The following is a 21,449-nucleotide window of genomic DNA, read 5'->3' as shown; positions in this document are numbered from 1 at the left end:
TAAAACTGATCAATTTTAAAAGCTATACATATATATATATATATATATATATATATATATATATATATATATATATATATATATATATATATATATATATATATATATATATATATATATATATATATATATACACATACACACACATGTATTTCTACACAGAGATGGGATTATCATTATGATGTCCTGAAAGTGTAGGAGTGTTGGCCTAGTGGTTAGAGCAGTGCTCTTGTGCTCTGAGAAGGTTGCAAGAATCCGGTTTGATCCCCACAGTCTGCACTTCTGCACTCTAGCTCCATGAGCATGACCCTTGACCCCACACTGCTCCCCCGGACGCCGCACAATGGCAGCCCACTGCTCCCCGGGGATGGGTTAAAATGCAGAAGTAAATTTCTCCATCGTGAGATCAATAAAGTTCGACTATTATTCAAGCAGAGCATGCTTTGAAAAACAATTCACAACAGCTTGTCCTCTAATATCATAATTAAAGAAACATTTAGATATTTTCAGGACCAACCCCTGGACTTTCTTTAGTTTTTTTCCATTGTGGAATTGAAATTAAGTTAAAAAAAAACATTGATTTCCAACAATGATTCCTTGCCACCTCCTTTCTTTATAAAGTCACGGCTCACTTCTGATCCACTCTGTACAGACTAAAGGGCCACATGTCGCCCCAGGCTGCGGAGCCCAGAGATATGTTGAACAACTTTTCTCATTCATGCTTGATGGCTGTGATTTCCAGCGGCCACAATGGACCACAGAGTGACCAGCTGCTGAATGGACGGGCCTGATCGCTCGCCGTCAGTGCTGCTTCCCACAGAGGAGGAAGAGGAAGGGGGTGTGGGTCTCCCCTCAGTCCAGACAGCGCGGGGTGAGCGCAGCCATGCAGGCCGGAACAATGTGCTGAATTGGCAGCCTATATATAAGTCTGCCATTTGGACGCTCTAATGCCACTTTACCTTATGAGGGAAGTTCAGCCCGCAGCACCTGCTCCAAACAAAATGCCATAGGAGATCAGCCCGGATTGTTTTTCACAGACACTCTCACTTACAACAGAGGTGTGCGTGCGGTGGGGGCCGCGGGAGGTGGGGTTGGGCAGGGGTGTCTATAAATTGTTCAACCAGTGTCCAAACAATAAAAAAAAAAAAAAAAAGCTTGTAGGGAATTGTGATTTAGTGCACAGGCCCAGCCCGGCACAGCGAGGGCAGGCCTGAACATGGCAGCAGGAGGATCTGTCAAACAGGGGCCCAATTACAACTCTGAAAAGAAGAAAAGGGGTTTGATGCGCACGAAATGAACTCTGAGGAGAAGAAAAGGGGGTAGTAGATGCGCACGGAATGAAAAGAAAAGAAAGGATGAGTTTAAACCATTCAGAGTAATCCTGGGAAATGGCGCATTTTCTCACCAAACTTCCAAAAGTGATTAAAGTGTTGGGATGAGGAATGTTAGAAATCAGAGGCTGTCTGGACCTGCACTTCCTCTTCAGTGGGTTTTAAAACTCATTGTTGTCTTTCATGCATGGTCTCCCTCTCTCTCTCTTTCTTTCACTCTGTTACTCTGAAAGCTTCTTATCTGCGGGCGGCCAGAGGCTTATCTCAGAGGTGTAGTGCAGCTCTGAACACGGCCAACACCCTTGAAGTGGCTTTATCGCCCTCTTCCACCCCACTGCCGTGCGCCTTGTCCTCCTGTACCCCCTGTCCCATCATCCTCACAGGGAACTCTGGGGCAAAACCTCCTCCTCCTCCTCTTCGTCCTCACAGCAGTGTGCTGAAAGCTGGACGATCACAGGATTAGAAACTGCACCCCTCACCTTGACCACCCCCCCTCCCCTGCACGCACCACAAGTTCAAACTGCTGGACTGCAGGCGTAACGCAGAGATCTGCTGCTGTTTTTATTTCTGTTGTTTTTGCTCACCTCCAAAGTTGTAAGCTGAGAAACATGCTTCATTTCTCAGTTTAAAAAAACTTGATACTATTTTTTCCTCCGCTGCAGTTTTCTCTCATTTTCGACCCACACATTCTTCCAGGGTCAAACCTTTCTGACCTTTTTGGAGCTTTAAGATGTGACCCTGCTTTTCTCTCCATCTTGTGTTTCTGGGTTTGAAAGTAGGACTGCCTCAACAAAACATTTGGGTAACCCAAAGAAATCTTTCTGATGCTGTTATCATATCTGAATGGAAATCTATCTTTAAATGGCACAGTAGCAGTACAAGCAAATGACATCTAGATAAATAATGCACTCTTACTTCTCTAATCTTCTCACCTTTTAAAAATAATCCCAAACCTCCGTTTGTATTTTTTCTACACAAACTATTTATTTTAACATTTATGAATTTGAAATAGTTTCTTAATTTTTAAACAAAACGGTAGGATCATATAAAGGTTGGTTTTGATAAGTGATTAAAGGGCCTTTTGTTTAATTTTAGAGCCCACATTCTGTAAATGCTCAGACCTGAAGAAGGCCACTGCTGGATAGGTTCTAAGAAATAAATATAAGAATATTTTTATATTATAATGTTCATAATAACAATAAAAGACTCGTTAAATAAAACATTTGTTCCCTGCAAAATAAAAAAAAAGAAATTTCTCAACTTGATGGAATTAAAGACAGTACAGATTATTAATTTCTAATAAATAAAAATATATATAATAATTAAAAAAAATCTTAATCTGCTTGTGCGTATTTCTGGTTTTATAATTGAATATTTAATCCAGCTGAGTTTTAATTAAAAGTTCTGCTCATTTCTGTGCGCTTTGGGATCATGACTGTTTTTATTTAAAATCCCATTTTAAAAAACGACGCGAATTTATTTATGTTTTAGTGTAAAAGGAGAGAAACATTAAAAAGCGTTGTAACTTATTGATAACATTGTTGCTGCGGTTAAATAAGTATTTTTAGGAGATGTTTACTGCATAAACTAGGATTATAAAACGGGGATCTTGGTTTAATCTTCCGGATTAAGCGTGAAATAAAAGTTCAGGGTGTTTTTCTTTACAGCTACAATCAGTTAAGCTTTAAACAGGCTGGATCTGTAGCTTGTTATTGTCATCGCGGCTTGTTATGTGAGCGCAGTGGAGAGATAAGCGGAGCGGAGCGGCTTTTCCTCTTACCTGGACTCGCTTCTTCCACGTGCGCTGCGCAGACTCTGGGAAACTTTGGAGACTCTTATGGGGTTTGAAGGTGACGCACTGCGGGTCAGGAAGAAGTAGATCAGTTGGGGCTGCTTTCAGATCCCGGCTGTAAAGTCACCATCTCCGCTGCGCGTCGGAGACTTTGGTGGAACTCCTGTTTGCGCTCCGCTCAAGGAGAGACGGGAGGGAATGAGAGACTCTCTGCGCTCCTGTAGGAGTGACGCCCAGCCGGGGGAGCTGCCAGCTTCAAGAAGTGAAATTAAAAAAGTGTTGTTGTTTTTTTTTCTCCCGTCCGGCTCTGTGTGGAGGTTCCAGTGAGAGTGCAGGGCACTGCCGGGCAAAGATGCAAAGGCAGGATAACTCCCTCCCCCGTCTCCCTCCCCTCCTTTCTCACACCCTCTCTCGCTACACTTAATTTAGATCTGCCCATCAGATGCACTTTCTTAAGAAATTACACTAAATTTATACTCAGTGGTTAAAATCTTAAGTTTTCTTCAGCTTTAGCCGATTTATATAAACTTTCCCTCACTTTTTGTTAATGAGCGTAGTGACTGCGCGTAAAGGCGCATGGCCCAGGTGTCCATCCTCACGGATTTAGAACAAAACAAAAGGAGTTCAGTTTTCCAGAAATCATATCACGATTTCTCACTTGTGTAATTTGTATTTATAAAAATAAAAAAGAGAGGAAATGTACTGTTTTCAGAATCATCATCTGAATTCACTGCTTTAAAAAGATTATAACTATAGATAATAAAATAAAAAAGATTTCTTGTCAATTTGATAAAAATGTTTCGTTAATATTGTTTGGCTTGTTTGTTTAAAAAAGAACGTTATGAAATGAATATTTTCTACAAAAGATGTGACCAAACAAAGTCCAGATCAACTTGCAGGAATAGTTGGATTGTTCTGTCAGCGGTTTGAGCGTCTCCTGCGCTGCAGCCATTAAATGTACTCTGGCGCCACCTTTTGGTGGGATTTAGTACTACATTAATAAAGCGGTTGGTAGCTTGTGATAAAAAAAAATTGCATTAATTTTATTTGGATATTTTTAATCAAAATATCTCTGTGTACAACGTTATTAATTTTTTTTTTCTGACTCTATTTTAGCTGTTAATAACTGTACGTTATGTTAACAACTGAAAGGGATTTAGAAATAATTATCTAAATAAAAAAAAAGTATTAATAAAAATGAATTTAAAATATTTCATCTAAATGTTAATAATTATGTAATTTTAAAGCACAAAAAATTCCCATTTAATTTTATTATGCCTTTTTAAATAAATCTTACATTATGCATATTAATTATTTTAATATCACTTATTTATTTGAAATACATAATTTCAGGTTTATGTATTTAGAATTATTGCAGTATACTAAATGAAAAATTAAAACTAATGAGGGAAATCATAGTTAAAGGTTATTGCCTAATTGCTTAATATCAGGTTACCTTTATGTGATTCAACACACTTTGTTTTTTAAATAAATACATTCATTAGTGTGAATTTCTAATAAGTATACTTAATACTAAATAAATAAACCTGATGCTCATGTAGGCCTATTTAAAATAAATTAGATTTATTATACAAATGAATACGCATCATGAAATGTTTATTTAATAGGTCAGTGTAAAAATTATCCTAAATATAAATTAGAATTTATAGTGATATAAAACAGTGAAATATTTATGAGAGTGTACCTGGTTTTGTCACCTTATGCTTAAATTTAAAAAAGAATACATAAAATAGTAAAATGCTTCTTATTTTTGTCTAGCTAGTTTCCATGTGAGACTTGTTCTCTGATTTTAAGGTTAAAGAGCTAAACTTGCGTTGTTTAGCTGAGGATTAGAGGCGTTGCTTGATCTCCTGACTGCTGGGTTGAAAAGCTTCCTGTGCAGCTAAGACTCTTGGGAAAATCTGTTTCTGTGCTCTGTTGGCCTGATGTACACATTAAAACATGTTGCATCCAAATCAATTACATTTCAATGGGATGTCTTTGTGTGTCTTCGATATGCTGCTCCCATGTTAATCATTATGCTCACAGGCTTGGTAAAGTTTTTACAACAGATGCCTAAGATTCAAACCTGGTTCTTCATCTTTAGGAGGTAAAAAAGCTGCACTTTCACTGAATTAGGTATAAAATCTGATCCGGGTCATTCAGTCCAAAGTTTACAGTCCCAGCAGGTGTATATTAGAGTAAACAGGTAAGACCTGGACCGTCGCACAGGAACTGCTGTCAAACTTAATCAGATCCTTCAGCGTATTTTGCTGAAAGCATGCAGGTAAGGCCTCTTTACGTTGAGGCAACAATTAATATAACAATCTAATATATTGCAAGTTCTAACAGGTTCTATTATAGTGAGAAAGTCATTTATATTTGACTTCAGCTGTGAACGGGGATAATGTTGAAACTGATAAGTATTTATTGCTCATTATTCAGATCTAATCCTGATTTTAGTTTTGCTTTTAACGTAGTGATGGCTGCTCGTAAGAACAGTGGAAACAATCCTATAGATGCTGATCCTTTAAAGATCATAAAGTCAAATGTCAGGGAGGTCAATAATCGACCAAATAATTAAAGCTCAACATATATAGAGGACTTTTTAAGTGAAAATTACAATAAAAGTTTATTGTTCTGGCCTGGTTAAAACTTTTACACTTTACTTCACAAAATATTAGGTAATAGATTTCCATAATAGTTTTAGAGTAGCTAAGGTGTTTATATAAAGAGTATCATCTAATTTTAGGTGCAGATCAGGGCTCTGTTTTTGGGCCCCCTTGGATTTGTTTTTGATAGATATATATCAGATATATTTTTAATAATATCTGATTGGCTGATTCAAGTTTTTCTGCAGATCATTTGCAGCTGTTCAACTCTACCTTCAAGTCTGTAGACTTCTATGAACTGAAGACTTGCAAACGGTCTATTTTCCTTAGGCCTAATACAAACGTCAGACCTTCACTAAAACACCCAGATATTGATGGTTAAATATGATTCCTCTAATCAGGGAACAAACTATCCATTTGAATGCTGCTGATCAGTTAATTTTCTGCACCATTTCAACCAATCTAGGTCCCTTCAGACATAAAGAAAGTTTGGTTTCAAAAAAGAATCTTGGAAGAGTGAAACATTCTTCCTATTCCTTTGTTTGGACAATTGTAATATACGATCATTAAAAAGACCCAGTGACGGGTGGCGGTTCCAGAGGTGGAGTAGTGGGTTTTCAGGGGGGCGAAGAAAAGAAAAGCATACTCACAAAAAAACAAAAAACAGAGCCATCATTAGTGTATTATGCTGCTGTAGATTACAGATGAAAACTCTGATCCTATTTTAGTGCAACATATTCTTAAAGTTGAATGTAATTTTTAAATAACCATTAAAGTCGATTATAAAAGGGAAATGATAAATTGGTCCAAAGGATGAATCTCTGATTAATACACCATAAAAACTGATCTAAATACATATAAGCTTTTTAAAATAAGGCTGTTTGCCCATCATTTGTGATTATGATGATCTGCCAGGAGGATTTTTTTAATCTTAAAAATAAGATAATTATTAAACTCAACCCATTTCCCACCAAAGTCCTAAAGAGAGAACCAAAAATGACGTTGCTTTGTTGTTGAAATAGGAAAAAACATTCTCCCTCAGGAGCGTCTGTAATCAAATACAAACATACTTTTATTTTTGAAAAGCAAAGTGTTAATAAAGATACAAAAAAGGGAAAACTAAAGAAAGGTATATCAATAAATAATAAAATTTTAAACATTATTGTTACCAAAATGAACAAGTTGCATAAGAAGTCATTTAGACGTACTTAAAGCAAAGCATGGGGTTGGACTTTTTATTCCAATTACCGCTTTGTAGTAATAGCTACAAATACAATACTTTTAATAAATCAATATAATAAAAGAGTTGATCTAGCCATGAGACGGTACAACTGTTTATTCAAATAACCCACCTGCTCCTTCATAACTGCAAGCTTTTTATTTCCTTTTGGTGAACAAGCAAAGAGATCCTATTTCTAGGGAAAGAAGGAGGATCACAACAGGAATGCGTGGTTACACTGAACCATGTGCAGCTGCACTCTAGCTATAATGATAGATTAGATCGAAGCAGATAATAGGCCTGTAACTACCACAGAGATTTATTTGAATAATATTTGGAATAAGTCAAACTGTTGTTTGGACAAAAATAAAATGACAGTTAGAATCATGGTCCATTAAGGTTAATGTTTTTGGTTGTTTTTTTTAAAACATCATCATCTCTGTTAATGTATTTACATGAAGCCATTATGAGCATAAAGTTTTGTTTTAGTTTAGTTGTTTCTTTTTTCCATAGAAGCTCAAATACAAGCATACAGCAGCAGCTACAGAACCACGGCGTCTCTCTAGCAGACAGGCCGCATGATTTTTCTACAGGTTTTAAAGGCATCAGGTCTGATAACCAGGAAAAGAACTGGTTTTCCTCCAGTCTTCCTTATCAACTCTGCTGACAGTCAGGTGGCTCTGAAAAGAAGCGACCCATTGAAAGCAGCTGGTCCTGCTGATACATCCCAGTATTTAACTGACACCTAAAAAAATCCCATTCATCCAAACCATAGTCATTATATGTTGCCTTTTTAGGTTGAATATGTTATAAAAAAATATGCAATTGAGCACAACTTTACAAATAGATATTTAAGATATTTGTTATCATGCCTTGTGCCAAAATGAAGAATTGACCTGAAAACCACATTCTTGTGTTTCTATGAAGCACAATCAATCATTCCACCATAATGTGTTGTTTTATACAGCATATGGAAATTAAAAAAAGACGTATTTGTCCCCTAAAGGGGCCTGAAATGATGTTGGCAGCAGATAATAATACTGATAATAATTTAACTTTATTGATCTCACATTGGAAAAATGTACTCTCTGCATGTAGCCCATCACCTTGGGGAGCAGTGGGCTGCTATCGTGGGGTGCGCTGGTAGCAGTGTGGGGTTAAGGGTCTTGCTCAGAGTGCGCTGCCAGCCTGTGGGAGTGGGGCTAGAACTCAGAACTTCAGGATTCCAAGCGTTATGCCCTAACCACTAGGCCGCCACTCCCCTTTTTAGGGACATTGATTATATGTAAAAATCTGGAGCTGAATTCAGCTGAACTTAAATCACATCCAACTGCAACAAAAATCCAGACATGGCAAATACATTTCCAGTTTGGTAACCAAAGACAGACAAAAAATAACGTTATCAATAGCAGTCCCTGATAAATTACATCAAAAAGATGTTAAGCTGTGATGAAAGGCTGCAGTTGTCAGACAAAATATTGTTTATCGAGAGTCTCCATCTCCACGGGAACCTGAGCAACTGCACAGCTATTTGATTGTGTGGTATAAATAAAGAAAATATAATTAAAAGTATCAAGCCATATATATCTTTGGTTTTATATATCAGAACACTTTACAAAATCACTTAATTCTAAACGTAGGCGTTCAAAGATCACAACAGATTTAAAACAATGACCTTATTTCGCAAAATGTTACCAAAAGATGAAATCAAGATGCAAAAGTTTCATGAAAAACAATCGAACTAAACAGCCTGTGACTACAGCTAGATTTAATGTACATAGCAGATAACCAGCTTAGCAGGAGCAGTTTGCCTTCCTGGATCAGACTGGTTTGTGTAAACCCAACAGTAATCCTATTGGTGAAGATAAATTTGACAACATTTAAAGTGGGAGGTGAATGTTTCAGCAACAAACTGCTGCTTCTTTAAATTTCAGTGAAGTTCGGCTAATCCAGGTAATTTAGTGGCAAGTATATGTTAGTAACAGGAGATAATGTTAAGAAAGGGATGAGATATTTCACCTTAAACCAGGAGCATATGTGAGCAATTTGGTTTTTTAGAAAACAGGCTTTGATGATTTCCTAATAATTCATTTTTTAATTAGTATTATTTTGAATAAATTAAATAAATACAGGATTTAACAAATTAATAAATTTGAAGATGTAACTATAGTCTAAATGTAGCATTTGAATGAATGGGGCTGGTGATTTTATGGATACCAGAACATACTGGAAATAAGATGGACGACAAAAACATCACAGGAAATAACAAAGAATAGATACAGAAACTAATTATAGTAGATCTGACAAAAAAAGCATTACCTAAGAAAATTTGAAAGATTTTTGCTGAAAACAATGTGAAGAAGGGAAGAAAGCAGAGATTAACTAAAAAATTCAAGATTAAGATTTGTTCAAAATCTTCTTTTTTAAAGTGGAGACACAGCATAGATGAAACTGACTTTTTGTGATCAAACAGAAACCGTAATGCATATTATGTAATATTGTTTAAAGGCAGATATAATCTAATCCAAAACCTTGAAAATATTAAACAAAGATACTAATTAACAGACAATTTAGGGAATTCGAAATACTTTCATTTAATATTCGGTGTGTATAGAATGTTGGTTTATTTGAAAGGATTTATGTGTTGTTGTTTTTTTTATTCGATTTAATCTATTAAATAAATATCAAAATCCCGATTATACCTCCTTACCAGTTGGTGGCGCTGATACACTATTGAATCGTTTGCCCCAAGGAAGAAGACGAAGAAGAAGCAGAAGAAGAAGAGCACAGGAAGTATCGTTACCTTAAAAAGGAATTGTTGACAACTCCAGCTAGCGTTTGCTGGTGGGATAAAGTCACTGTTTCTATTGTTTTTACTGAGCTAGTAGGTCAGAATGAGTTCTCCACAAGACAAGCACGGAACGAAACGACCTGCGTCTCCAACAGAAGTGAGTTAGACATAAAAAACCGGTGTTAAAGGTTGAGAAAAATCATTTAATGGTTAGCACACTTTAGCAAGCTAGCAGCAAACAGCTGCTGCTCACGAGCTTTATAGTGAAAACGTGAAGAGCTGAGGTCCTAAAATAAAGTTGACTCAATATCTACACTTTTGTTTTTAACCTATGGCTTACTTAGGTGAACCAACTGCGAAAATAAAATAGATAAAATGAATTTAAGAACCAACAGAATAAGAGCTGTGATTTATTTTCTGCCAGATGGTCAAAGTTTTGTGGGTAAATGAGGCGCGAGTTGCTCCCCTTCATGAAAGTTTGATGATGTTTGTTATTTTCAGTTCAATTCATAAAAAAAAAAAAAAAACTCCAGATAATTTTGCTCAGCTGACATTTAAATTTAATCCAGTTTAATTTAGATAAATATACTTTTTAGAGCAAATTCTCTATTCAGTGCAATCTTCTGCTGTCTTCATGTGTTTAATGTCAGCTCTGGGTTCACATTCAGATGGATTGAACTGTGTAAAATATTGGTGAATCCACTGATCGGCCTCCATTTTCTTTAATTTTGGAAGATCGGTGATCAACCCATACTAAGATGTGATATCAATCCCATCAACTCCTGCAAAGATCTGAAAATAACCCCCTACCGATCCTAAAACATTTTTATTTATATTTGAGAGCAGTTTTCTTAGATGTTTGTTGTGTTTAACCAGGTAGCCAGTAGTGCTGCACGATGCCATTTTTTGGCACCGATACCTGGCTCTGCAGTATCGGCCGATACCATCTGCTTGAAATTGATGTGTGTGTGTATATATGAGAAACTGCATACTACTTTGAGGTAAAATAATTGCCATCATGGCTTTGTCAAGCTGCTGCCTACCTTTGTGAAGCAGGAAAAAGACTAATACAAAGTGAATCCAGTAGAACTTTTTATTGCCTACCTGGAATGGGTGAGAAGAGTTGAATAAACTTTTGGTTCTCAAAATGGCATCGGTGCCCTATTTGTTGGTTCTCACCGATACCGATGCCACCATTTTAGTGCTTAATCGGGTATCAGTACTGGTGTCAGTATCGGTGCAACACTAGAATTCTGCATTTTTCAGCAAGATAAGATTGAAATTCTGAAGGTGTTTTGTGATCCTCTAACAACTGGCACTCTAATTTATAAAAATAAATCTGCATGTCAATCTTTTAAAGTTGGGTAATCTGTGACCGGCCAGAAAGCGGCCATCGGTGCACCGCTAGGGGAAAATCTGTTTGATTCTCTTCAGTTTGTTGTTTAGCTGTTCTGTGTGTAGAATCCAGGAGTTTCCAAACTTTTCTTGGTGTTTCTTCCTGTCATTAAAAATAAAGTTTTCCCACCTCCCTCTGACCAGTCTTTGACAGCTAAACAAAGAAAATTCAAATGCACTAAAACATATTGTGATGAAATAAACTCCAAAGGTTAACAAAGTTTTAAATATAAGTTTTAAACATTTAGTTGCTTTGTTTAAAAAAATAAACAGAAATGAGCAGAGTTTTTATTCTTGGCAGGATGGATCGACTCAGTGGGCAACTGCAGATCTAGGAAGTGATGAGAGAAAGCAAAAGTTTTTACGGTTGATGGGGGCCACCAAGGTTTGTATACTTTCCCTGATCATGGATCTATGCTCCATGATAAAAGCAGGATACGTTTCTTCAGTTTGTCTCAGTCACCTGAAGCTGAGAGATAAAAGCTTGTGTTTTTTTGTTTTTGTTTTTTTTTTCTCCAGAAAGAACACACCGGTCGTCTGGTCATCGGTGACCACAAGTCGACGTCACACTTCCGCACTGGTGAGCTTCTTAGTAGCTTTGCAAACGGCTGAATGTTTGCAGCACCAGTGTGCTCCAAACTCACTGCCTGCAGTCACAGCGCCACGTCTGGATCCAAAACTTCTCTTTCCTCTGCAGGGCAGGAAGATAGGAGGATGAACGAGGAGCTGGAGATGCAGTATCAGCAGAGCATGGTGGGGAGACTGTCAGGCCGGGACCGGAGACACTGCGGTCTGGGTTTCAGCGAGGTGAGAACTGCGGTGGTTAATCCTCTAACAGATGCTGACATACCTTCATTAACGGTGCCCTGGGATGTTACATAAAAACTGAAAAAATTGACAAATTGTGAATTTTTCTTTCATATTTTTCATCTTTTCCTTTCATTCTTTCCATTGGGATATTTGCAAAGAGCTAAAGTGAGGCAGACAATTTACGTTTCTAGGTGTTCAAGTTGATATTCCTCCAAAAGAGCCTTGATTTAGGAAGGTTAAAAAAATGTAAAACCTTAAAGTTTGTAATCATGTATTGAGATGTTGTTTGTGTGATTAAAAAAGTCTGAAGTTTAAGAGGTGTGAATATTTAAGGCCGTTTAGCACCATCTAGTGTAATAATTATGAAACTGCAGGATTCCACCCCCCCCAAAAAAAAAAAAAAAAAAATCAGTCCCCCACCGGGTTGATGTTTGCCAGCAGTAAGCAGATAATCAGGAGGCAACAGTCAGAAAATATCAGACATGGTTCTTTCTGTAAAGAGAAGAAATTGAAAGATTTTTTTCTCTTGTCCTGTTTCCTCAGCCGGACCCGCAGCCTGAGCCGGTGGTCTCCCCGCCTGCAGATGGTCAGACAGAAGATGCTAAATCAGAGAAGCCCTCCGGTGAAAACCAGAACACAGAAACTCAGGATAAAGATTCCAGCCCAAAGGAGAAAACGTCTGAACGGGCCAAGCCCGACTCAGAAGGCCACACAGCAGAACGGAAACCAAACAACAAAATGGGTTTTGTGAAATCATCGTAGGATGAAGGAGGAGTTAGCTTTTCTATTCTCAAACTGGGTCAGTTTGATGCTTTTTTTTTTTTTTTTTGTCGGACTTCACAATCACAAGTTCTGCCATATTCATCATAAACCAATGGATAAATACGGGAGGCATCATGGGTGCATGATCTCAGAGGATTTCATTAAATGCTTGGAAAAATAACTTGTTTTTTTATGTAGCACGGAAATACTATGGATGGCAAACGACAGTGTTTTTATTTCACCTCAACATTTTTAAATGTCCTGTATCTGCCTAGAAAATACTGAATGAAATTAAATGGTATTTACATAGAAAAGACTTCTGTAATTTCTGGTTTGTTCTTTTTAAACCCAAAAGCTAAAATGTTTCCTGGTAAATGAAGCTTTTCACCTGCAAGAGAAACTGAATTAGTTTGATAAATGTGTGTGAATGCATTCTGTTAAGAGTGGAGAGGGATCTGCATGGATTTAGACAAATTGCAATCCATGGAAGAGTATTTTAAGTTTTATTAGCTTTTTAATTTAGTGATAACCTTCACAAAATAGATTATGTATGAGGGAGGATCTAAGCAGGGTGTCAGTTTAAAGAAAATTGCTTTGGCAGAATGTTAAAGAAGCATTTAGGGGAAAAAAATGCTATTGAAAGGCTTTTGTTTTGTTTTTTAGCATCATTTGGTTTAAGGTCTGGAGTTTCTGTACCAGGAGGTCCCTAAAGGTTCCTTCACACCATCAAGGTTTTAGAGCAGACTTCGGTAATCTCCCTGCATGCACCTCCCCTCTTATTTTAGTCAGTTTACTATGAATAAAAGCCACTAGTTACACAAATCCTTCAAAATGAATTAGCTCAGATAATCAGACAAATCTACTTTTTTTTTTTTTTTACTTTTTCAAAGTAATCAAATTGACCTTTTCATTTTCTCTGACACATTTCTTCTTGAACAACAATAATTTGTCATGTTTTTAGTCCAAACAAGTTTCTCACTGACTAAAATATGATTCATTGTTAAATAAAAGCAGTTTGGGACAAAAAAAAAGAATGAGATCTCCAGAGTGAACCTGGAATAAACAGGGACAGAAGTATTCAACTAGATGTTCAATAACAAAAAATTTTTTTCTCAAAAAAACAAAGAAGCTGGAGTGAGTGCTTCAAGAACCACCACACACAGACGTATGAAAGACATGGGTTTCTGCTGTCGCATTCCTTGTGTCAAGCCACTCTTGAACCACAGACAGCGTCAGAAGCGTCTTGCCTGGGCTAAAGAGAAACAGGACTGGACTGCTGGTGAGTGGTCCAAAGTCATGTTCTCTGATGAAAGTAAATTTTGCATTTCCTTTGGAAATCAAGGTCCCAGAGTCTGGAGGAAAAGAAGAGAGGCACTTCATCCACGTTGCTTGAAGTCCAGTGTAAAGTTTCCACAGTCAGTGATGGTTTGGGGTGCCATGTCATCTGCTGGTGTTGGTCCATTGTGTTTTCTGAGGTCCAGGGTCAACGCAGCCACATACCAGGAAGTTTTAGAGCACTTCATGCTTCCTGCAGCTGACCAACTTTTTGGAGATGCAGATTTCATTTTCCAACAGGACTTGGCACCTGCACACAGTGCCAAAGCTACCAGTACCTGGTTGAAGGACCATGGTATCCCTGTTCTTAATTGGCCAGCAAACTCTCCTGACCTTAACCCCATAGAAAATCTATGGGGTATTGTGAAGAAGAAGATGCAATGCACCAGACCCAACAATTCAGAAGAGCTAAAAGCCACTATTACAGCAACCTGGGCTATCATAACACCTGAGCAGTGCCACAGACTGATCGACTCCATGCCACGCCGCATTGCTGCAGTAATACAGGCCAAAGGAGGCCCAACTAAATACTGAGTGCTGTACATGCTCATACTTTTCATGTTCATACTTTTCAGTTGGCCAACATTTCTATAAATCCTTTGTTTTTATTGGTCTTCAGTAATATTCTAATTTTCTGATATGATGAATTTGAGATTTTCATTTGTTGTCATTTGTAATCATCAAAATTAAACAAAATAAACATCTGAAATATATGAGTTTGTATGTAATGTATGAATATAATATACAAGTTTCACTTTTTAAATGGAATTACTGAAATCAATCTACTTTTTCATGATATTCTAATTTTATGACCAGCACCTGTAAATTTGGTTTTCGTTTTTACTTAGATTTGTAAGAGAAGCTCAGTTGGGTCAAGAATGAAATGACTGACTTGACTGCCAGGAATTTTCTAGAAAACTGACTTGATTCAGAACGAAAGCAGGTTCTGCGTCTCTGCAGTGACCAGCCTTAAACATAGAATGTCGCATAACTATGGAATTGAAACAACTATAGGATAAACATATTTTAATGTTTTATTCTGTTTCCATATTTCTCCAGACTTGGTTTTGAGAAAATAATAAAATAAAGACTTTAGGGACTGTAAGAACCCTGTGAATAGATCAAAGTAACATTTTTTTCTTTTGATTTAAAAAAAAAAAAACTACAACCGACAAATTACCATAAACATAGAAACAAAGATGTGTTTGAATATTTCAATGTTTTTGGTTTGAATTTAGAATTCCAACAAGAGAAGAGAACCAGAAGAGAAAACATTCCCACTGCATCTGAGCGTGTCAATTCAGGCTTTTATTTTGAAAGTCCAGAACAAACAAGATCAAAAACAGGTTCAGTCATTTTATGATTTACAATAAAGTGTGCAACGTAAGTGCTGAAGCAATTATAAAATTATGATTTAAAAACCATGAGTACGGGGGAAATAAAAAACACTGAAAGATGTGTACTAAACCCAGAATGAAAGAAGGGATTTAAGGAAAGAATAAGTTACTCGGAGTTCGTCCTGCTTGGTGCTTTCAAAGAACGTCTGCAGAGTCGGTTCTGTGGATCAGTGCTGGGAAGCAGCTTTGGCTGAGGAGAGAAAAACAAAAAGTCTCAGTCTCTCTATCACATGAAGAATAAAGGCTGCTTTTATCACCACCAGTGGAATCAGGAAGAATCTGATCAATGTTTTCTTTGTTGCATTAAATGCTTCTGTCCGTCACGCCTCTCTGTTCTCTTTACTGAACGCTCAACAGTACCGAAGAAGCAGCAGAGAAACACGATATTCTGCAGCAGTATTCCATTTTCCCCCCATCCTATAATATTACTGCCTGAAGGCTATAAAGAAGTTCAGTTTTGGACATGTTGATGGTTTGTGGTTGACCTTTAGCTTTTAGCAATAGCTTTCGTCTCACTATCAAAGTCTAAACCTGAGGAGAGCTTCATCCTCTTCATTCACCAGATTATCTAAGCTGAGCTGGGGATTTCTGCAGCTCCTCCAGAGTCGACATGACGCTTCTTGGTTGCTTCTCTAATTAACGCTCCACAAGTTCTCGTAGATGATGGATTGATAAATGTTCCGTTTTCCTCGGCCTCCATGATGATTGTTCTCTAATGCTACCTGAGGCCAACCTAGAACATCAGGATTTATAATTAGGCTAAATCTAACATTGAAACTATGTAAAAATGAAGAGACCTTTAAGGTCAGCGATTGTGTTGGAATTTTATCTAAAAAAAAAGCAAACCACACTTTTCAGATATCAGATACTTTTCTATGATTCTGTAATTGTGTGGGTCAATACCATAAAATCCAGGATAGCTTTTGCCAAACACTGCTTTCGTTTCATTTTGATGCCCCCACAGACACACATGCCTTTTCCAAAGCTGGTTTACATGCAGTCAGTGGGTGACGCGCAACAAGGTGCATCAAAATGTCCTGCAGCCCATCCTGACACGTCTGGTGCAGCGCCTCTGAGTATCTGAGATGCCTAACGAGCTTCACAAGCAGGAGATGGTGAAGTAGGAAAAACTGAACTTTTGCTGCTCAATGCGCTGCATCAACCAATCATAGAAGCTGATCTGGGAGCTGACAGGGAGACAGACACAGCACTGCTGATGCAGAACGCCATGATCTCTCCTCTGAAACACTTTAAAGCCTAAATTAACTTAAAATGTCGAAACCTGCCGGCAAAATATGTTTGATTTTATTATTATTGTGCATGCAGTTTGCAACCCATACTTGAAAAACGCTAACATCTACTTCCAGACGCCACGAAAAGTAGCGGAAAGGTGCCCCAACTGCTGCTTGGATGATCGCCCACAGCGGTATGTGGGTGAAATAATATTTTAAGGCAGGATCGTAATCTTGAACTGACTGCACAGACGATGATTTCAGCTGGACTTTCTCACTTAAAAATATATTAAAACTACTTTTTAACCATTGATCACAGCAAATATAGCAACGCCTCAAGAGCATCAAACATTCTCTTCAGGCTGGTCTGACCTTAATGTGTATAAGAATCAAAAATTAAGCTTCAGCCGTTTTTTTTGCTGCCCATAGCTCATCCAGTGTGAATGTAGTATGAGTAACTATTTAACTGACCGACCTGCAACCAGTTTGCTCTTGCGTGAAGCCTCTGATGCCAGCGCATAGGAGACGCTCATGATCCTCTTCTGCTGCTGCATAGCAGAGTCCAGCTCGCTGAAATCTACAGATGCTGACGGCTGGATGTTCTGAACACTGAGGAAAAACACAAGGGTTCTTTAATAAAATCAGCCTCATCTTAAGGTTCAGGTTAGTCATGCAGGATGAGGATACCTGGACTTGGTGAGAAGGTTCTTGATGCGCTCAGCCCGGCGGGAGCGTTCCTCCTGCTCCTCTGGACTGAGAGGCTCGTCCGGATCGGACTCTACGTATCGTTCTGGGATGAAAACTTTGTCTGGTTTAGAAAGCTGCACGATATAGAGAAGAGAGATTTTTACATCTGCCAAACAGACGGTTAATAGGATATAGAAAAAAGATGAATATATTTTCTCTCCTAATAACCAAAAGCAAACCAATGTTTGGAATAAATTTATTTACAGCTCTACTGAATCCGTTGGAATCCATGTGAATTAAGGGCTTCTGATGGAGCATTTGGTTGTTGTTTTTTTCAGTTAAATGACAAACAGGATGTTCTTTTTCCGGGTGGATCATCAAAATAAGTGGTCCTCCTAATTGTCAATCATTCTGGTGATATGATTACGTAATGCCGTCCTACGTGCTCGTCTCCATCTTCCCTTACCGGATATGAGTCTGACATAGTAGGAAAATTGCAAATCTGCTTTTGGCAAGTAAATTTGTATGATCAATCTTTAAAACAGAGTGTACACGAGGAGAAATGGGCTCGTGCATCTTTTCGCATACGTATGCATTCCCTCTCAGGAGCAGCAACACGGTTGTGCATGTGCTTTTTTTATTTTTATTTTTTAAGTGGAGAGGGCAGGTCTTTAAAAAAAAAAAAAATCACAAAAATTCTCCACTATAACTTAACGTAAATGTGAGCGATTTTACCAGACTACACATGTTGTGTAGCGGCCATCTTCTGACCCAGATTGTTCCCTCCTTTTCAAAGCAGTTTAACTTCAGTTCATCAGTTAAATAAATAGGTTCGATCGAACCATTCCAGAAGCTTCCATCAGCCTCCGTCACATTTTTCAAAACAAGCTCCAATGTTTCCGTTTTCCCTTAATAATGTTTGCCTCAAACTTTGACTCACGATGAAAGGAAATCAGTTAGGATGTTCAGGAATCAATGCCACCATGGCCTATCATTGTTTCATGTTCACAGGAGACACAGATGGAGGCGTTTGGCTACAGTGACGGGGAAATGATTGGAGGAGTCGTCAAAAAGCTGTCAAACCTAAGAAAGCAACTGTTAAACACGGTGTGGGAGGCGTCATGCTGTCATGTTGCTGACAGTAAAATACTCTTTCAATACATCCACCTCCAGATTCCTTAGTTTCCCAGAAGTCTACATGCAGAGATGAGCCTGGTTCAGCTATCAGCTAACAGCAGGGCTAATTAGCATTTTTCTAACTTCTAAAAGCATTAGTGGGCTACTTAACTTCCGCTTAATCAGGGAAGATTGTTACTTTCCGTCATCAGCATGAAGAGTGTTAGTTTTCCTGAGGGCTTTCTACTCATTATGCAACATGCATCCTTCCACATAGACTTATAGCTTTAATTCTGCAGCTTTTTGCAGCTCTGAGGTCGCTTCTAGGGCGGCAGTTCAGAGATAACCTGTAACGATTATCTGACAGTGACCACACAGGAGAACCATGCACAATAAAACAGGAACCACTACAACTTATGCCATTTCAGAAATAATGGCAGTGACTGAATGCTGCTGATAAACAGAGATTATTGAATCAATTCTTTTTAGGGATAGTCGGCCCTATCTGCTCTGATCAGAGCAAACAAACCGCAACACAAAGCTTCAACCACGGCTGCAAACTGGTGCTGCTTTTGTTATGCACCTGTGAGATCTGTTATCATAGTTCTATGTTTGGAGATTGATGAATAATTAGAGCAGGAAGAAAAATCATATTTCTACAGATGATTAAAAAAACAAAATTTTTCTTCCTGCTGGGTTATTTCTTTATGCGCTCAATAATTAAGTACGTTTTGCCAAAAAGATTCTCATTCAGGTTTGATTAAAGATATTTAAAAATAGAAATAACTCTAAATCACTTAACTATTTACTGGTAAAGACGTTTAACTGTAGGGCTAAAAAGTTCATCCTGCAGTCAAACAGCTGATTTTGTTTGCTTATATTTAGGAGGCAGATTTATTTCTGAAATAAAGCTGAGATGTTTAAACATTTCTGTAAACTAGCATCCAAAGGTTGGATTCTTTATCCCCCAATAATTTGTTTAAATGTCTCCGGAAGCAAAGACTGAAGGCCAACGCTGATCTGGGGCATGCTGATAACGCTGCTTATTGTCATCTGTCCATGGTGATTTGGTAGCAAACGGTGATCGTACAATTTGGACACATCAGTCAAACCAAAAATGATTAAATTCAGGTAGAACATTGTGATGACAGAGATCCTACAGAGGAGGAAGAGGACCTATAAATACTGTTTTAATTTAAAAGCGTGTATGTTAGCTACTCTCCCCATGAATACTGAATGTTTTATGTCTGCAGTTTTAATACCATAAGGCCCCTAATATACAACAATCCATGACTCCATGCTCCTTCTCTGCTCTCTTGCTTTTTTTGCTCCTGTAGATTCTCTCCTCCTTCCCTGTGGATCCGTTTCTGAGGCTCATGTCAACTTTGGTCTCTAAGTGAGGAACCGACAAGAGAAAATAAACTGCCTTTGATTGGCTACTTTACAGTAGATAATTATTACCTATTTAGGTATTAAGCAAGATTAGTTTATTGTTAGTTTATCCGATTTTCTGTGAACGTCTGGCAGAATTCTGTCAGTCCTTTTAGCTTTGGGAGCGAGCATTAGTGCAATAAATAATGTGCAATCACTATGTCATACCGTGTGCAATAACTACAGGTGCTGGTCATAAAATTAGAATATCATGAAAAAGTAGATTGATTTCAGTAATTCCATTTAAAAAGTGAAACTTGTATATTATATTCATACATTACATACAAACTCATATATTTCAGATGTTTATTTTGTTTAATTTTGATGATTACAAATGACAACAAATGAAAATCTCAAATTCATCATATCAGAAAATTAGAATATTACTGAAGACCAATAAAAACAAAGGATTTATAGAAATGTTGGCCAACTGAAAAGTATGAACATGAAAAGTATGAGCATGTACAGCACTCAGTATTTAGTTGGGCCTCCTTTGGCCTGTATTACTGCAGCAATGCGGCGTGGCATGGAGTCGATCAGTCTGTGGCACTGCTCAGGTGTTATGATAGCCCAGGTTGCTGTAATAGTGGCTTTTAGCTCTTCTGAATTGTTGGGTCTGGTGTATTGCATCTTCTTCTTCACAATACCCCATAGATTTTCTATGGGGTTAAGGTCAGGAGAGTTTGCTGGCCAATTAAGAACAGGGATACCATGGTCCTTCAACCAGGTACTGGTAGCTTTGTCACTGTGTGCAGGTGCCAAGTCCTGTTGGAAAATGAAATCTGCATCTCCAAAAAGTTGGTCAGCTGCAGGAAGCATGAAGTGCTCTAAAACTTCCTGGTATGTGGCTGCGTTGACCCTGGACCTCAGAAAACACAATGGACCAACACCAGCAGATGACATGGCACCCCAAACCATCACTGACTGTGGAAACTTTACACTGGACTTCAAGCAACGTGGATGAAGTGCCTCTCTTCTTTTCCTCCAGACTCTGGGACCTTGATTTCCAAAGGAAATGCAAAATTTACTTTCATCAGAGAACATGACTTTGGACCACTCACCAGCAGTCCAGTCCTGTTTCTCTTTAGCCCAGGCAAGACGCTTCTGACGCTGTCTGTGGTTCAAGAGTGGCTTGACACAAGGAATGCGACAGCAGAAACCCATGTCTTTCATACGTCTGTGTGTGGTGGTTCTTGAAGCACTCACTCCAGCTGCAGTCCACTCTTTGTGAATCTCCCCCACATTTTTGAATGGGTTTTGTTTCACAATCCTCTCCAGGGTGCGGTTATCTCTCTTGCTTGTACACTTTTTTCGACCACATCTTTTCCTTCCCTTCGCCTCTCTATTAATGTGCTTGGACACTGAGCTCTGTGAACAGCCAGCCTCTTTAGCGATGACCTTTTGTGTCTTGCCCTCCTTGTGCAAGGTGTCGATGGTCGTCTTTTGGACAACTGTCAAGTCAGCAGTCTTCCCCATGATTGTGTAGCCTATAGAACTAGACTGAAAGACCATTTAAAGGCTTTTGCAGGTGGTTTGAGT

The 21,449-nt window shown here is 38.1% G+C and overlaps 3 protein-coding genes across 18 annotated transcripts in view; 1 reads left to right on the top strand and 2 right to left on the bottom strand.

Annotated features, from left to right (window-relative positions):
• The window catches only part of LOC119789752 (transcription factor SOX-6-like), a 169,002-nt gene extending 165,527 nt beyond the window's left edge, over positions 1-3,475 (bottom strand). The window contains exon 1 of one of the 2 annotated variants that reach the window (XM_038294811.1): positions 3,112-3,475. The gene's annotated coding sequence lies outside the window, so the exon portion shown is untranslated. The remainder of the gene's footprint in view (positions 1-3,111) is intronic. The other variant, XM_038294809.1, reaches the window with a different exon arrangement.
• A 6,247-nt stretch (positions 3,476-9,722) lies between these two features.
• Positions 9,723-13,028, top strand: cunh11orf58 (chromosome unknown C11orf58 homolog). The gene is made up of 5 exons (XM_038294788.1): positions 9,723-9,902; positions 11,442-11,525; positions 11,660-11,720; positions 11,838-11,947; positions 12,494-13,028. Exons 1-5 carry the CDS (start codon positions 9,849-9,851, stop codon positions 12,710-12,712), a joined length of 528 nt encoding a protein of 175 aa, XP_038150716.1. The 5' UTR covers positions 9,723-9,848; the 3' UTR covers positions 12,713-13,028.
• Positions 13,029-15,334: 2,306 nt separating this feature from the next.
• Positions 15,335-21,449, bottom strand: part of plekha7a (pleckstrin homology domain containing, family A member 7a) — a 198,178-nt gene continuing 192,063 nt past the window's right edge. For all 15 annotated transcript variants that reach the window (XM_038294821.1, XM_038294822.1, XM_038294836.1 and 12 more), the window contains 3 exons: positions 17,364-17,497; positions 17,152-17,285; positions 15,335-15,634 (listed from right to left, as the gene is read on the bottom strand). In XM_038294821.1, coding sequence (XP_038150749.1) covers positions 15,612-15,634; positions 17,152-17,285; positions 17,364-17,497 — 291 coding nt within the window. In that variant the 3' untranslated portion in view covers positions 15,335-15,611. The remainder of the gene's footprint in view (positions 15,635-17,151; positions 17,286-17,363; positions 17,498-21,449) is intronic.

The sequence above is a fragment of the Cyprinodon tularosa genome, unplaced genomic scaffold (assembly GCF_016077235.1).
Source record: "Cyprinodon tularosa strain WSP-4 unplaced genomic scaffold, ASM1607723v1 ctg346, whole genome shotgun sequence".
Taxonomy (NCBI): domain Eukaryota; kingdom Metazoa; phylum Chordata; class Actinopteri; order Cyprinodontiformes; family Cyprinodontidae; genus Cyprinodon; species Cyprinodon tularosa.
Note: the sequence above shows the minus strand (reverse complement) of the source record. Positions and strands in the feature narration are given on the sequence as shown.

Coding starts and splice junctions, on each gene's coding strand:
- cunh11orf58 (XM_038294788.1), top strand. CDS start 9,849: ATGAGTTCTCCACAAGACAAGCACGGAACGAAACGACCTGCGTCTCCA. Junction 11,526..11,659: donor GGTTGATGGGGGCCACCAAG/GTTTGTATACTT, acceptor TTTTTTCTCCAG/AAAGAACACACCGGTCGTCT. Junction 11,948..12,493: donor GCGGTCTGGGTTTCAGCGAG/GTGAGAACTGCG, acceptor CTGTTTCCTCAG/CCGGACCCGCAGCCTGAGCC.